The sequence below is a fragment of the Lithobates pipiens genome, unplaced genomic scaffold (assembly GCF_037356315.1).
Source record: "Lithobates pipiens isolate NorthernLeopardFrog02 unplaced genomic scaffold, aLitPip1_a1.2 Scaffold_8, whole genome shotgun sequence".
In the NCBI taxonomy this organism is placed as follows: domain Eukaryota; kingdom Metazoa; phylum Chordata; class Amphibia; order Anura; family Ranidae; genus Lithobates; species Lithobates pipiens.
This window is the reverse complement of record NW_027507903.1, coordinates 74770479-74786382: the sequence shown is the minus strand read 5'-3', so window position 1 is coordinate 74786382 and position 15904 is coordinate 74770479. Positions and strand designations below refer to the sequence as shown.

At 41.2% G+C, this 15904-nt stretch overlaps 1 protein-coding gene across 6 annotated transcripts in view; it reads left to right on the top strand.

Moving 5' to 3' along the window:
* The window catches only part of MYO5A (myosin VA), a 285827-nt gene extending 274892 nt beyond the window's left edge, over positions 1-10935 (top strand). For all 6 annotated transcript variants that reach the window (XM_077474307.1, XM_077474306.1, XM_077474309.1 and 3 more), the window contains 3 exons: positions 4881-5055; positions 7172-7252; positions 10126-10935. In XM_077474307.1, coding sequence (XP_077330433.1) covers positions 4881-5055; positions 7172-7252; positions 10126-10278 — 409 coding nt within the window. In that variant the 3' untranslated portion in view covers positions 10279-10935. The remainder of the gene's footprint in view (positions 1-4880; positions 5056-7171; positions 7253-10125) is intronic.
* Positions 10936-15904: the final 4969 nt, after the last annotated feature.

Sequence of the window (15904 nt, the reverse complement as noted above, 5' to 3'; positions counted from 1 at the left end):
TTTCCATCCCACCGAAAATTTTGAAAAGAAAAAGTTGTTTTTCTTAGTTTCTGTTATAACATTTTGCAAATAAATAAGTTTTCTCCTTCACTGACAGGCACTAATGAGGTGGTACTGATATGCAGCACTGATGGGCACTGATATGCAGCACTGATGGGCACTGATAGGCACTGATAGGCAGCACTGATGGGCACTGATAGGCAGCACCGATGGGCACTGGTGGGAACTGATAGGCAGCACTGATGGGCACTGATATGCAGCACTGATGGGCACTGATATGCAGCACTGATGGGCACTGATATGCAGCACTGATGGGCACTGATATGCAGCACAGATGGGCACTGATATGCAGCACTGATGGGCACTGATATGCAGCACTGATGGGCACTGATATGCAGCACTGATATACAACACTGATGAGGAGGCATTGACTGGCATTACTGATGAGTGGGCATCGTTGATGGGGCTGCACTGATAATCACTGCACTAATCAGTGCAGACCCTCCCCCCTGTCAGGAGAGCTGCTTATCGGCTCTTCTCTACTCACGCCCTGTCAGAAGTGGATAGAAGAATGCTGGTAACCAGCACTTCCTGGTAATGCTATGATCAGCTGTGATTGGACACAGCTGATCACATTGCAAAGAGCCTATGTGGCACTTTACAGTGTTTGGAGATACCACAATTGGAGATACTGCACTACCAAGAGTTGCGTTGCACGCCCCCTGGGGCGCCCACGAGTGGCTTGTTCTACACATGTATTTTAGCATCAGGGTTGAGTGACACTTTAAAATGCTTTAAAAACAACAGCTTCAGGAGGAGCCCAGTAAAACTGATGTTTCTCAATACAGTTTTTTGTCGTGTGATGCCAAAGATTGCATGTGATTTGCACCGCATTGCTGTGCAAATCACGTGTGATGTCTGTGCAATGCAAATTCAGCCATACAAACTGTATGGCTGAATTTGCATCGCATTTGGACCAAACTCGTGCAGGACCCTTTTTTTTTGTCCTCACCAGAATCAGATCTGAATTCCTGTCCAAATTCACAGTTCACCCTGCGATCTGCGAACTGATCTTGGGAGGTTGTCATTATCTTTGTATTGATACCTGCAACGGTTCACAGAAGGCATTGTGAACTGTGAGGTGGGCTTTAGAGAAAAACAGAAAAGGAATTGAGATCTCTGCTCCGTCCACATCCCCGGCCACCACCAGAGTACTTCTTATACAGGAGTTTGTCTCTTGCAGTTATTCATGTAATCTGCTAATCACACCAGCATGGTTACTATAGAAGCCACCAGTGTGTAGAGAGTACAGAAGACCCAGCAGTGCTCTGCTTTAATGGTAAATTGCAGTATGCCCTAATGGCTTTCCAAGAAAGGCTGCATCTTTCCATTGGTTAATGATTCATTAAAGAACTGTATAAAGAAGAGTGAATAACCCCTCTTTAAAGGTCAGTAAACCCAATGAGTATGTTAGTTTATGTTTAAGAGCTGTGAAGGGATAACAGAAATACACATATTTGGCAACTAAAACAGTTGATCAGTCTATTTTGGTGGTTTATTTAGCTTTTGTTTTATGTTCAGCAAGGCTTAAATCTCCTTGCTGCATTGGATAGTTGTAGACAATACTGACAAGTGATCTCACGGTTGAACAATGACAGGTATAGAGATATATGTTTTGGTTCAAGTTAGGACTTATAATAATGCCGACTTGCACATTATGGCTCCTTTATCCCCATTTAGACAAATTGGTAGATAGCGGGGTGCAGCAATGTATGCTTAGTTGTAATAAAGCTAATAACAAATATTCCAGTTAGGCATCTTTTGAAATTATGGTTTTTAAAGTTCTTTAAAGACTTTTTAAGTTCTATTACTTATATTTATAATATTCTGTGCAATTCTAGTTATTCCTGGTGAAAATAAACCATTTAAATGAAACCAAGTTTCAGTGTTACTTGTGCAATCACGGTTTTTAAAGAACCAAAACAGTGTCTATCTGGGCATAGGAGGGAATGGGATATATTGTTAATGATTAAGGAAAACCTGCAAACAGGATATTACGGATCATTCTTCCTATAAGGAGTTTGGGTGATTTTTATGTTTTTGGTTTTTATTATTATTTGTTACATTTAGGCCCCTTCCACATGGGGCGGATCCGTTTGATGGACTCCGCTTGCTTGGCGAAGGATCACTCCATTGATCGCCGCTGAGCAGGCGGATGACAGGCCCATCTCAGATCACTGTGCAGACAGTCCCGCTCTCCTCTATGGAGCAATTGGATGAAAATGGACCACTTGTCTGTTTTCATCTGATCCACCAGATAGGATCACCAGCTGTCTGGATTTGGCAATCAGGATCGGATATCGGCAGGTTTCAGCGGACATGTCACCGATGACATCAGCCACTCCATAGGGGTAAATGGATGGTCCGATGAGGTCTGCTTGAAAAACTGACAGGCGGATCTGATTGGACAGCCCATGTGAAGGGGGCCTTAGGCTTGTTTGACTGCCGTGACACAATTGTTGTGTGACTTTGATGCAACCTTAGGCTTGGTTCACACCTATGCAGTTTGGTTTTTATTCGTTTCTGCAGTGCATTTTTGCTCACAAGTTTTTGACGCATTTTTTGCTAGTTCTTTCAGTGCATTTTGCATTTTTTTAAGCATTTTTTGGCCAATTTGTTGTTGGGTGGATTAAAAAATACAAATTGCTGCATAATTGCAGCAAAAACGCACTATATTTTTTTTGCAGCTTCTCCATTAAAGTCTATTGAACCAAAAACTCACCATTTTGCTTTAAAAAAAAAGTTCTTGACCCTTTCCAAAGATGCAGCAGCTGATAAAAGCATGTGAACATGTCCCATAGGAAACCATGTTAAACGGATTGTAGTTCGTTTCTGCAAAAAACATTAGAAAACGCATAGGTGTGAACTAAGCCTTGGAGTCCATGGGACATAACAGTGCATCAGAGTAGTGCAGGGACCTTCTTTGAAGTTGCATAGATTGGAACGGCTGCATTTGAAATTAATGTGTTTCGAGCACTCAGAATCTGGTGCAGCTGTGTATGGTGACCAATCTGCTTGTAACTTCAGCTTGTTCAATTAAGCTTTGACAATAAAACCTGGAAGCTGATTGGTTTCTGTGCAGAGCTGCAGCAGATTTTGCACTCTCCATTTTTAGAGAATAAACCCCTATGCGTCACAAGTCGCATTACAAATTGCAGCAGTGTACACTAGGGCTTATTCATTGGATCATCTGTTGCATGTATTTAGAACAACTTTTTCCAACCAGGGTGCCTTCCGGCTTCTTCAGGGGTGCCTTGGCAAAATGCCTAAAAATTGCCTCAAGTTCCCCAAAAATTGTCAACAAGTAGATTGAAGAATATTATTATTGTCTAATATTCTGTATCTCAGAGGCGTTTTCGAATCAATAGCATTGATAGTCAAACTGACTTAAAGAAAGTGTGTGTTTATTTGTCACACAGTTGGCATCATAAATACAATGTAAAAAGTATAATAGTTCAGTTCAGTGTAGGTAAAAATATATAAAATTGAATAGTTGTCAAGCTGTAATAAGCTTATGGAAGCATGTGTGCTTTAATGGCTGCTGTCTTGCTGTCTTGAGTGTCCTTCAAGAAGAAGCAGGAAATGACGTTCTTAGACTTCTGGCAGAATTCAGCTGTCCCAAGCCATCAGTCTCTGTGTGAATATGTCAGGGTGTGTGTGTGTCTGTGAGAGTATGAGGGTACGTGTATGTGTCCGTTAATGAGTGCCCTCCTTCAATCTCGAAACATCTCGGCTTTTATGCTACATGTGAACGTCATAACCTCACAAATTTAGTACCTTGTATGGCACACATTCATATCTGCTAACTTCTGCAATGTAAGTAGATACTCAGAGAGTCATATGGAGCTTGATTGACAAGCTCACATGTAACACTCCATACGTGACATAATGTGCTGTTCATATAATGTCATAACCATACATTTACATAATATGAACACATGTTAACAACTTTACATTAAGTAACTATATACTAATATGTATTAACATGACTGAGACTACTCTAAACTTATTTTAACAAGATATAATCCACAATGTATCATTTCTTTAGCTACGTAGACACATGTCTATTTTTTGTCTTCTCATGACATTCTGTACCAAGATACCATATATGTCATACTCAAATTGATTACATCAGAAACTTATTACTAACTCAGCTTTCGATGAGGATATGTTTCACTGAACACTTGATCAAGGTCATTCACACATACTATTTATTATGATTAATCATAAAACCAAATATGATTTGCAAGCTTGCCATAAATATATTATAATACCTATAAGTGCCGAATTATGAATTTGGAATAATATTCTAACATAGATCAAGCCTGTCTTTCTGTTATACAAACCACAGATTTTTTTTGCTCATCATTACAATTTTGGGCACTCTGAGGTCCAGACACTGGCATCCTAAAAACTGATGATGTAATTGGTTGATAAGGAAGACATCCGATGCCTTCATCTTTGTTTGCCCTTCTCCGTCAGCACTGGGGGTCACTTTAGCTGAGTGAAGGGGAAGAGGAATACTGGAATACTAGTTGGTATATTTGTTTTGTAAAAATAAATCACCTCTAATGTTGGATGTCCTTGTGTAGCTGTTGGTCCGTTATGTAGATCTATTTGTTTAGTTTTACATTTTAGAGTGTGGTGCTTTAAGATTGTGTGGAAATTTAAATGGTGCCTTGACGGAAAAAAGGTTGAGAAACACTGACTTAGAAGATTGTCCAAGCTGTCAAACAACGTGTGTTTTGAAATAATATGAAGTATGAGATGACTGTACTGAAACTGACCCGGAAGGTGATGTTTTGTGTTGCACTGTACAGGTACAATGTAAGCCAGTTAGAGGAATGGCTGCGGGACAAGAATCTGATGAACAGCGGGGCCAAAGAGACCCTGGAACCCTTAATTCAGGCTGCCCAATTGTTACAAGTGAAGAAGAAAACAGATGAAGATGCAGAGGCTATCTGCTCGATGTGCAATGCTCTGACCACTGCTCAGGTAAGAGGAATGTATTTACTGTGAGGATATGAGTCCATCCAGAAGGCTGATGTTTGCCATATGGTCTCTGTGCTTTGTAACTTAAAGGGGTTGTAAAGGTAAAAGTTTTTTCACCTTAATGCATTCTATGCATTAAGTTGAAAAAACATCTGGCAGTGCCGGCGCCCCCAGCCCCCTCCGTTTTACTTACCTGACCCCTCGAAAATCCCACGCTCGACCCCGACATCCTCTTCGCCGCTCAGCCTTGCCGTTGATTGGCTGAAGTGGATGGATTGAAAGCAGCGCAGCCATTGGCTCGCTCTGCTGTCAATCACATCCAATGACGCAGCGTTCCGGGGGCGGGGCCAAGTGATACAGTGAGCGGCTATAGCCGCCGGCTATATCACGGGAGTGTGCCCGCAAGTGCTTTTCACCATGTGAGGGAGCTCGCATGAACGTGAGAAGTACTTGCGGGGAGAAGCCGAGACAGCCGTTGAGGGACCCCAGAAGACCAGGTTCGGGGCAACTCTGTGCAAAACGAGCTGCACAGTGGAGGTAAGTATAACATGTTTGTTATTTAAAAGAATTCCCTTTACAACCCCTTTAATGACCAGCTGCAAATTGATGCCACACATTGCTTATACAACCAGAATTTTACCTAGTGACGTTAATAGTCATGTTATTTTACAGTTTTTTCTGTATTGTTTTAAGTTATAGAGTTTGTTGAACCCCCCATTCCAAAACTATGCTCACTAATAGTGAGTCCCCCACCCTCCTTTGCAACTTAAAGTGGTTGTAAAGCCACTTTGTTATGTTCATACAATCCCCAGTGTTCGATAATGTTATGTGCCCCAGTGTATGTGCTTTATTTAAAAAAATGCCATTTTATACCTTATTTCATAGCGCCGCTCAGCACTCACGTGACTGCCCGCCTCTCTCCTCCCCAAATCTGACAGCTACAGTGGGAGGGGCTGAGAAACCCCTGCTGACGTCAGCCAAGAGGAGGAGCGTAAGAGAGCGGTGGGCGGTCATGTGTGCACAAACATTGGGCACATGGACAATGGGGACTGCATGAAAATTACAAGGTTATTTTAGCAGCAGGAGGGGAGGGGCGGGCAATGTCGAGAGCTGGCAGGGAGGGGAGGGAAAGGAGGACCGAGGAGAGACAGCAGATGACAGAGACACATAAACTAACCATGGTATCAGGGGCACAGCAGCCATGATAAACATGGTCCGTTTACAGGAAGGAAGGCTGAACCAAGCAGGATCAGCCAGGTATTTTAGATGCTAGAAAGAGTCAAATTACACAGCACAAGCACTGTGCTGTTATTCATGGTTTAGGATCCATTTTTTTTAGGGTAACCAATGCTTTAACAGCCTGCACTCTTGTAGGAAGGCTATGCCCATTACAGTACAACTAAAGTCAAAACCTTTTTCTTTTTTTGTTTTCTATACATATAGAGTAGAGATGGATTAGAACATCTATCAGTTTTTATTGCTATCTGTGCCCCTCTTAAGGAGATTCACCTTCTCCATTTGTCCTGTTTTTACCATTATCATTGAAAGTGAAAGTAAAAGAAAATCCCCAATTTTGGGTTGTCTCCACAAAAGTATTATAGGCGAAATCTTCCAATGGGGACACTAGTTCTGGTGATCTTGGGGTCCCTATAGGATTCCCCTAATTTGCAGGAATTTCCTCTTGCTTCCTGTTTTGGCTATGGGACAGGAAGTGTAGGGAAATCTCCCCAATGGGACACAGATGGCAGTTAATAAACTGACAGGGGTTATGACCCTACCTTACGCTATCCAAAATGAGAAAAAAAAATTGCCTATAGTTCTGCTTTAAATTAAAACAGTATTTGTCAAGTTTGGTACTAATGTTGGACAAGAGGACCTGTCATTCCAAGTCATTCCAAAAGTGTTCTGTAGAATTGAGGTCATGGCTCTGAGCAAGATAGTGGAGTTCCTCCACAGCAAACCTTGTCTTTATGGAACTGGCTTTGTGTGTAGAGGCACAGTCAAGCTAGAACAGAAAGGGGCCTTTCCCAAAGTCATTAGAAGCATGTCTAAATGACTACTGGTAAACTTTCCATATGGTTTGTAAAAAATTGAATTATAATGTCTTGTCTTTTTACAGATTGTGAAGGTGTTGAATCTCTATACCCCTGTAAATGAGTTTGAAGAAAGGGTACTGGTAACGTTTATACGCAACATACAGGTACAGTATGATTTTTATTGTTTGGTCATATATCTTCCACATGTTTTGATACACTTGAGAATGATTTATGACCTCAGCATAAATTACTAATATGTTTGTATTGCTGTGTTTGAGTTGGGTACGCAGTCATAAAAGGATAACATGGGAAATAGGAAATCTCTGTATTAATGGACAGTAAAACAACAAATACAATTTTTGTATTGGTAATAAAAGTGTACAGATTAATAATACAAGATGTGGTTGTACACAGAACACCTGGTAAGACATACAGACACACATGGCATATTAATTTTATATATATATATATATATATATATATATATATATATATATATGTGTATATATATATATGTATATATATATATATATGTATGATACAGTCGATGACCGTGTCAGAAGTTAAAATTTTCATTTTTTTTTACTTTGTAGAGAGAAAAAATTAATTATTGGTGTGAACGGTTATTGTTGCTACAATCTTCAAGTTTTGGGCGTTTATAGTCTTTCAATTTCATTGTCACTGAAATTCCTTGCACCCAAATATTGCACATAATGTAAAACGCTAAAGCGAATGTACCGCTTTGGAGGTGATAGAATTGTATTAGCTTGGTCATATTTAATGAGAATAATGGTTCAATCAAGTGGCCAGTGTCGGCTGTGTTTTTGGGGTGCACAAGACATTTTACTTGACACAATAGGCTTGCATGGAATCTGGATGGACACTCACATTATCCAAGGTCTCTGCCCAGTAACACTGTCTTTATCGGCAAGTGTCATGCCCAAGCATGAATATTGGGATCAGAGCACCTTTATTATAAAAAGTATGAAACGTTTGTAGGTCGGTAAGAAGGATGGATAAATAAGTCTTGCATTCTCTACAGCTATCCAGTTATTATTGTTATGATGACTTAAAGTGGTTCTAAAGGCGCAAGGGTTTTTACCTTCATGCATTTTTTATGCATGAAGGTAAAAGCCTTCTGTGTGCAGCAGCCTCCCAGCCCAATAGCGATCCAGCGTTGTGCACAAGAGCCTCGGCTTTCCAGGGACTCTCTGGGGACTCTGACTCCTCATTAGCTCAGACAGTCAATCCCAGCCAGTAAGCCAATGAGGTGAGAAAGGGGATGGGGCAGAGTTATGGCTCTCTTCCTATGAGGGCGCTCGTGCGGGCCCAATCTGGAGCTGGGATGTTTGCATCTATTCAGACACACAGCCTGGCTTGGCCCCACTCCCCGCTCTCTGCTCACAGGTTTTGACTGACAGAAGCAGGAGCCAATGGCTTCTGTTGTTCTCAGCCAAGCCTGTGAGAGCCAAGAGAGAAGCTGCTGCAGAGACATGCACAGAGCTGGACTGAGATTGGGCTCAGGTGAGTGTTTAGGGAGGCTGTGGGGGTAGCTGCATGTAAAATGTTTTTTACCTTAATGCAGAGAACACATTCAATTAAATATTAGTGTTGTTTAAGTCTTGTTATTTATTTTTTTCAATAACAAACATGTTCTACTTACCTGCTCTGTTGCAGTAGTTTTGCACAGAGCTGCCCGAATCCTCCTCTTCTTGGGTTCCACAATGGTGCTCCTGGCTCCTCCTTCCTAACAGAAAGCACGTACACTGTTAGAAATGACATTTTTAAAGAAAAATTTTCCATCCTGTTTCAAATTTTTTCATCACTATAGTCAAAATATAAAATGATTTGACCCACGAACAATTAGAATATTGAACAAGTGTTCCGAAAACAAGATTTTTACCAGTGTATGGTCAACTTAAAGCGTAACTAAAGTCCCAGTACTTGTCTCCCCTTTAGGCTTGGTTCACACTTATGCGAATTGTATGTGGGTTTCCTCGCATCCAATTCGCATGACAGGAGAGTGTGCCTGGCTCTTAATGGAGCCAGTTCATACAGCTCCGGGGCTAGTACGTAGCGAATTGCACAGAGATCCTGTGCGTCATTGGCTCCGTTTCAGGTCTGAATTTGGGCAACAATTGCACAGCGGTCGCCTGTTGTCAGCTGCATCTGAATCAAGTGTGAACGTATTTTTAAAGTGTTTGTAAAGGAAAAAAAAAAATAACAAACATGTTATACTTACCTGCTCTGTGCAGTTGTTTTGCACAGAGCAGCTGCAATCCTTCTCTCCCCATTGCTGAGTGCCCCCATAGCAAGCTGCTTGCTGTGGGGGCACTCTTGCTTGCTCGTTTCCGAGCCGACTCTCTGCTTCTATAAGACAGAGAGCGTGGCTCAGCCCCACCCCCGCCTCAATAGCTGTGATTGACAGCAGCCGGAACCAATGGCTCCTGCTGCTGCATCTCAGCCAATCAGAAGGGAGAGACCTGGGAGAGCCTTGGGTCTTGTGCACATTGCTGGATCGAGATCAGGCTTGGGTAAGTATTAGGATGGGTTGAAGTGCTGCACACACACACACACAAGGTTTTTTACCTTCATGCATAGAATGCATGAAGGTAAAAAACCTTCATACTTTACAACCACTTTAGAGATCCAACATCCCTTGCCGGCATCTTCTCCCCTGCTTCCTCCATGTGAGGCTGTGGTCATCTTCATTGGCTGTCGTGAGATGATATCACTCCTGCACATGTGCAGAAGTTCAGTCATCCTGGCACAGGACTCTGTGCCAGAATGTAAACTGAGCTGTACTTGGGTGCATGTCAAAGAAGACTGCCAGGTAGGTTTATTATATTGCAGAAAAGACCTTCTTTACCTCTTCTGCAACAAAAGCACGCAGGCAGTATTCAAATCTGGGACTTTTGTTCCTTTTGAAGACTTTCGTTCCATTTGAAGTCACAGGACTGTGCCTATTCTGAATGTGTATAACCAGTGAAATTGTGAAATACTTTGCTCTAAAATGATTTTGTCTATTTTCCCACAGTTGCGTCTAAGGGACCGGAAAGACGCTCCTCAGCTGCTAATGGATGCCAAGCACATCTTCCCCGTCACCTTCCCCTTTAACCCATCATCTCTGGCTTTAGAAACCATTCAGATCCCAGGTAGTCTCAGCCTAGGTTTCATCTCTCGTGTGTAAAGAAAGCCACACTGCCTCATATCATTTTGGATGGGAATCGCCCAGACATGTAAGCTGCACTGAAAGCATTATGGAGTCCACCACTGCATCTCTACATACATGACTTGTTCACCTTCTGCATTTTGTATATCATGTATAAGAGACTGATAGAAAGATGTCAGTTGGTACGCATACAGTGGAATTGTCCTTAAAGCCTATTGTTTAGGTAATTTGCCTTTATAATAAAAACGCCATTCTGGGTCACCAGTTATGTTCCTAAAATAGCCATTCCCGTCCTAATAGGAGATAGACAAAGGTTACATGTAATGTATTTAAATACATTTTCTTAGTGTAATTCCGCGATTCACTGGGAGCAGAAAGGAAGCTACACGTTCTTGTGGTAGACTATATGGTAATCGGTCATTTCATCACTATAGGTGTATGAATACCTGTGTATACTTGTAACAATAGCCAAACCACATCATTATTTATGTTAAAAGATTAATTCTATAAAAGTATTGGACGATAAAGAAATCAGCTTTACATGTAATGTAGATGATGTTTATTTGTTAGCACCGTGGTTTACTATGCATATAAAATGTGCTGCTGTGTTTTTGTGTTGCTCTAATGTTACGATATCCGTATTCGGCACTACACAATAAAATATTCATCTCTTTATTATCGAGTATGTTTACAGTCCAATGTGATCTGTTTATTAGGGTAAGCCACAGAATAGGCTGGATTCCTTATCTCTGGAAACAAGGAAAAGGCACCTTAAGCACATATGGATTACTGATAAAAATTGCTGTTTTTAAATAAAATAAATAAAATATATATAAAAAAAAATAATAGAAGCCTTAAAGAACAAATAGGTTCTCGTAATATATTGTTAAAAGGTTATGTATAGTCCTTCCTGGCATTTTTTAAGTCTATTTGAGTGTTTCAGTTCAAAACAGTATTTTTTTTTTTGCAGCTGATGGTTTTAAAGATGTTTACTCTGTTATTGGTGTTTCTTTGCTGTATTACATATTGTTATTCAGTGCTTTTTATTTATTTATACCCCTGTAGTACAGAAAAGAGGAGGCTTGTAGTGGGTTCATTAATTCACTAATGATAATTGCGTTAAGATGAAAGGGTAGATACAGTATTCCTTGTATGTGCATCACTCACTACTATTGATCAGCATGCAGAAAAAGAGGCTGTTCTACAGCAGAAAGCATGACATGTAAGTGCATGTTAGGACACTATTATACTGGGTAATGTGGTGTAGACTTCACCTGTCCACTGCATTTACTGTCTGCATTTACTGTCTGCATTTAAACTAGAGCGCTGGTGAGAGCTTGCAACACTTAAATACATAACCTATTGGTAGGTGTCCACGTTGGTGAGTGCTCTTTAAGGATCACATAGTGCACACCGTCACCTGTACTACCTGGCACAGATATTCCATGTTTCTGATTCTAAAGATCTATTATAAAAATGCCTGTTATACTTTACATTTAAATGTAAAATAATTTGATAGTAGACAGGAGTGTATTTAACATAAAGTCACTGATCGGCTATTACCTAGGTCGGCAGGGAATGGGGTGCAGCACCAAGCCTCAAAATGTAGAAACTGTTTTCCTCATTTTGTTTTCCTGAACAGTTGTGGCTAAATTCATAAATGTATGTAGTGCTGGGAATATTGAGGAGATTCTGAAGATTGCAGTTGAAGGAATATAAAATGATCTCTCCTTTTTCATTTTGTCGACAGCTGAAAAGTAGTAGTTTTACTAAAAATATCACATGCCACAGGGGGTGGATCTTGTACATATAGGCATCATCTTATATGGGTCTTTGGAACAGCATGATATCTAAATATGATCCTGTTTATAGGTAGAGGCTTGGAGGTTCAGCCATACACTGACTTGGCAGCTTCATTGATATTATTGCCATACTTCCCGAGTTTCTCCCTGCCCACTATAGGGTATAATGTCTTCTGCTACAACATTGGATTCTCTTTTTCACTATAAAAAAAAATATATAATAATAAAACTGGAAGACTGGACAAACCCCCCCACATAATGGCTGCATCAGGTTTGCAAACCCAGGAGCTTGAAGCCAAACTAAACACACCAATATATTTACCTCCACCTTCTAGCAATGCAGTGCTTACATCCCTTGGTGGCCACTATCATCTTCTCCCTGGTCCAAAGTTTACAGCCTCTTGATTGGCTGGCGGAGGATGACCTCATCCTGAACATGGGCATGGGAGTCAGGCATTTCGGCCCAACCAGAGTGTTCCGGTAATGTACATTGAGCTAAGCTTGTGCATCTCAGTGTGCATTCAATAGAAAACTGCAAACAGGCAGGTAAGTGTGTAATAATGCAGAAGAGACATAGCATGCCTCTTTTGCAATAAAGAGCTGTCTGCAGTTTTATAAAAGTTAGGTTTAGTTCTGGTTTAAGTTCAGAGAGATGCAAGAAAAGGTGAGGAGATCTAACACTGGAGCATCTCATTTCTAGGTAGACTAAACTTTTAGGCCACATTCACCTGGGGCGTATTACAATGTACGCCCCAAGTGAGGGCTGTGTTTACTCACACAGGGATGCGCTGGTGTTCCGCTCATCCCCACTTAGCAGATGCATGGACACAGCTACTGTTCTCAATTTCACATCAGTTGAGGGTGCATGGCCCCAAACGCAGAAGGTGAGCGTTCAGGGACATGCACATGCATGGATGTCAGAATGAGAGCAGTGGCTCTGCCCAAGAAGCTACTGCTTCCCAACTAACAATATTGGGATTGCCTGCATGGGATGAATGGAAAACCTGTGCATCCCATCCAAGTAAACACAGCCCAATGCACAGTGTGGTAGCTTGAAAAGTAGATGCAAGGTAAATACATTTCCTTCTGTTTTCATGCGATTTCAGTGTCTTAATTACTGTATGTCCATCTTGCTCTAAATATAATTATAAAAAAATCTATATGCTTTTAAATCCATTTTCAGGGGTGTAAAGTAGTTTAATCAATTCCCAGTTCTGCTTTCCTTTTTTGAGTACACTAAAGCTAGCCATAGTAAGCTCAAATTGTGTTTGATTCCTGCCGAATTTGCTAAAACTTGAGCCTTAGGTGAGCCCATCAGCACCACCTGGCTCGATAGAAATCAATGTAAAAATTGACTAAGTCAGTTGGAAAATTATCTGCGGAACAGTGATTCAATCCTGCCAGATACTGTCACTGTTTGAGTAGTCGGCTAGCTGCGGGTGTCACAGCTGTCAAAATACAAAAGCAAGCAAGGGAGATTCCTGTATCATTCCTCCAGCCCTGAGGGCTGATCATGAGAAGTCTAGTGTCCCAAACTAAATGTACAGGTGCCCAAGGCTCCACCAGGTCCTCTTATGTAGCAATCGCTTGGGGTGCAGACAAGGACAGAGCTCTAGACATCTAATGGAAAAGTTCTCAAATCTCTGCATAACCCTGTAAGAAGGTGTATGATAGCCTCAGCCTGGGCTCCAACCAGGCTATGCCTCAATGCATTTCACTACCCCCAGTGGGTGCACCAGCCTAGTGCATTACCCTCAGAACCGTTCTTAGTATAAAAAAGATAAGTCATATACTCACAAACAACAAAAGTACAAGCTTGACAGACAGACTTCCATCCTAAAACCTCCAATATGTCACATATCTCAGAGGGACAACATAGGTCCAAATGGCTAACACTTTTCAAAGGACTTTACATCTTCCTCAGAATTGGGTAGGTCCCTCAAAACGCATTAGCCATTTAGACCTACATTGTCCCTCTGAGATATGTGACATACTAGAGGTTTTAGACTGGAAGTCTTATGCTGATAAATGTTTTGAGGATAATGCACTTGGCTGGTGTGCCCTCTTGTTTGTTTTATGGTTGCAGTTTGTCCAGAGAACCCCGGGCTAGAGAGGGCAGCAAAGCGTGGCATATCCAAGGAAGCCAGGATAGGAGTGTTGGAATAAGTGTCTGCTACATCTGAAAAACCATGTCCAAGTGCAGGAGATTGTTGATTTGTTTGTATCTATGAGAAATCTAGTAGAGTATGGCTAGCGTTATTGATTGCTACTGTATTTGAGATTGAATGTAACAGGATCACTGACTACCCTGCTTTTATATGCAAAATTTTCTCTAGACCAAAACAACCAGTCAGACATTTGTTTTCACCTTCTGCCTTGCACTAGACAGATAAATACTAAATGGCATTGGTTTCCAAGAAGGCACTTTAGTAAATGATCTCTGATTTATTGATTACATGTGTGCAACCAGAACATCAAATGGGGGGGTGGTAAAATAATTCATCCCCAGATAAACCCACACGTGCCATCGGTTTTTCTGTGAACTGCACGTTTTAGTGCCATAGAAATCCAGCACATTGACATTTAGGTCCACCTAAACAAAGTTACATTAACATTTAAAGTCCCAGTAACAAAAAAAGACTGCCATACTAGACAAATCTAGCTTCTTTATGGGTGACATTATCATCTTTATAAGAAGGCTGGTAGCCAGAAACTAGGCAACATTCCGCCAGTGTGTACAGCAGCCTGTCTGATAGAAGCTGGCCTAATGTCCGGCTTCTGTGGAACGAGCTTGTTGGAAGACCAGCAGCCGATCAGAGCTAACAGCCAATGTCTGGTGTGTTCTGGCGGGGGGGGGGGGGGGGCAGTCTCCCTGTCAGAACACAACAGCTCAGTGGGGGAGATCGGTGTACTGACATCACATAGTACAGTGAGCTCCTCAGATTTTTTCGTTTGGCCCGCTAGGTTGAACGGAAAAAAAATTGTATGTGTGTACCAGACATTAAGCTGTCCATACACAGACCAAATTTTGACCAGTTCCCGATGGGCTGGCCAAAATGTGATCTGTGGGTGGCTCTGGCTGGTACCCCTGCTTGACATCCTTTAATTGTAAAGTCTAAGTAGCCGGGCAGAAAATAGCCAAACAGTACTTTCATCCAGCCATATGCAGGCCGGTGATAGCCACAGACGGAAATGTGTCCATCCATGTTTAGCAAAAAAAAAAATTGTGTGCATGGCCAACTTTAATTGCCAAGAGTTTTGATATAGAAGATCTTTAAACAGAAGTTACTATACAATATATTTAGTGTTAAAATGGCATTGTGATAAAACTACCAACTGTATTGGTGTCAATTTGCAAAAGGAATTGAGCATATTCACTCTACAAAGTAAATTTTCATTTTGTAGGGGAATTTTTTACTTAGCTTGGTGAATGTGTGGAGAATTGTTCTTGTTAAATTACCATTAATTTTCCTTTAGTAAACCAACCTAATGCGTATAATGCGAGCATCTCTTGAACTCCATATTTTTAAAGCTTTGATACTTAAATTTTGATAAAGAATTCCTCCTGCCAACCTCATTAAAGCTTTCTCCATACACCTGTATCTAGATTTATTTATATCCACCCTAAGTGGCTTCTTTTAGCAGCAGATACACATTCTCTTTTGGGTGCCTAATTCTGCATATATTACCTTCATATAGTTTTGGTTTTTTTTTTTGGGGGGGGGGGGGGGGTGTTCAAACTTGCTCACAAGGTTGTCAATCAGCAGCGACAACCAATCAAAAAAGAAAGTTAGGAAAGGGGAGGACTTGCATATATGTGATTGGCAAGCAGATGAGAGAAA